The 1355-nt window shown below is 31.7% G+C and overlaps 1 protein-coding gene across 3 annotated transcripts in view; it reads right to left on the bottom strand.

Moving 5' to 3' along the window:
- The window catches only part of LOC111405290 (histidine biosynthesis bifunctional protein hisIE, chloroplastic-like), a 14844-nt gene extending 13523 nt beyond the window's left edge, over window positions 1-1321 (bottom strand). Inside the window, exons 1-2 of one of the 3 annotated variants that reach the window (XM_023034103.1) lie at window positions 1076-1321; window positions 824-987 (exon numbers count right to left, since the gene is read on the bottom strand). In XM_023034103.1, the coding sequence (XP_022889871.1) occupies window positions 824-987; window positions 1076-1307 (396 nt within the window). In that variant the 5' untranslated portion in view covers window positions 1308-1321. Of the gene's footprint in view, window positions 1-358; window positions 397-823; window positions 988-1075 lie in introns of those variants that run through there. The other 2 variants (XM_023034104.1, XM_023034106.1) reach the window with 2 other exon arrangements.
- Between the last annotated feature and the right edge of the window lie 34 nt (window positions 1322-1355).

The following is a 1355-nucleotide window of genomic DNA, read 5'->3' as shown; positions in this document are numbered from 1 at the left end:
AAAAAAAAAAATTTATTAACAATTCTCCCCCATAATATAGAAGTTATTTCCTTATCACAAGAAAAATGGGAATATGAAGTCCAGATGTAGCTCAAATAATTAGACAAAAAACTATTGAGCAACGATGGACACCTTCAAGAGCTATCAAAATGACCAACAGAAACCCATCAGTCATCTCTTCTTCTCTGTCTTTTGTTTTCCAGACATGTAACAGCATTAACCATACAAAGTGGTAAACACCTGACTAATGTCTGGAATTTCAGACTAAAATAAAATAGATGAATAGTATACTAAGCATATACATGTAATCTCGGGTACAGGTCAATTCAAAGTAGATGTTTATACAAGTACTTTATACCTTTCTTGCATACTCAAGGCCCAACATACTGGAATTATCTGAAATCAACAAAAAATGAAGACAAACTAACACAACATGTATGAAACGTTATTATTATTATAACTATTAAGAACAATAAAACAAAATTTTTTATAATCTGCTTAACCCATGTTTATTCTGCAAGATTTCAAAGTTTAACACAATGATGGAGCATGTTAATTTGAAGAGTTCTCAATTATTCCACCATAAACTATGTGAAGTAAACGCACAAAATTATCATTGGTAATATTTAATAAGGTAATATATGTTTCAAATTGACCAGATATATTGATATATTACACCAACCGCAGAGTTATTCAATAAATGCAGAACCAAAACAAAAAATAAAAATAAAAATAAAAAATGCAAGGCAAGTGAAGTTCACACTGTAAAACAATAAGGGAATCCATATAAAAATATATAATGAGTGAAAATTAATGAATGTACCTTGGCTCCTGTGCTCAAATTTGGATCTGAATTTTTAAGACAAGAAAATACAGGGGACGCCCAGCAACTGAGCCCCCCGGTAGAGTTAAAAGGATGGCGTTTGGAAGAAATTTTCGGAAATTGAATGCAGTTAGGATATGAAACTGCCATCTGTTCCACCAATCCTGGAAAAAAGAAGAAAATCGTCATTTCAGATGCTGGAATGGCAATAGCAAACTAGAACAACAATTAATCAATGAAAAGGGGATATACCAAAAAGGCAAAAATGTCTGCATTCTGCTGAAATGATATTTCTTGCTGAATTGAAAATCCTTAACGAAATTACATTATTCAAATGTAAACAAAGAAACGAACCGGGTAATGCAATCAACGTGAATTTCTCAGAAAAGCTACAAGAGTTACATATCATATCAACAAGCATCAACTGATGACAAGGATCTCTATCTTTTTGGTAACCGTAAATAAAGAAAACTGTTTTCCTCATAACTCATAACCAGGCGTCCTAAGCTTTATTTTAAAACAAAATCTTGAA

Source organism: Olea europaea, chromosome 12 (genome assembly GCF_002742605.1).
Source record: "Olea europaea var. sylvestris chromosome 12, O_europaea_v1, whole genome shotgun sequence".
Taxonomy (NCBI): Eukaryota; Viridiplantae; Streptophyta; class Magnoliopsida; order Lamiales; family Oleaceae; genus Olea; species Olea europaea.
This window is presented reverse-complemented; position numbering and strand designations above follow the sequence as displayed.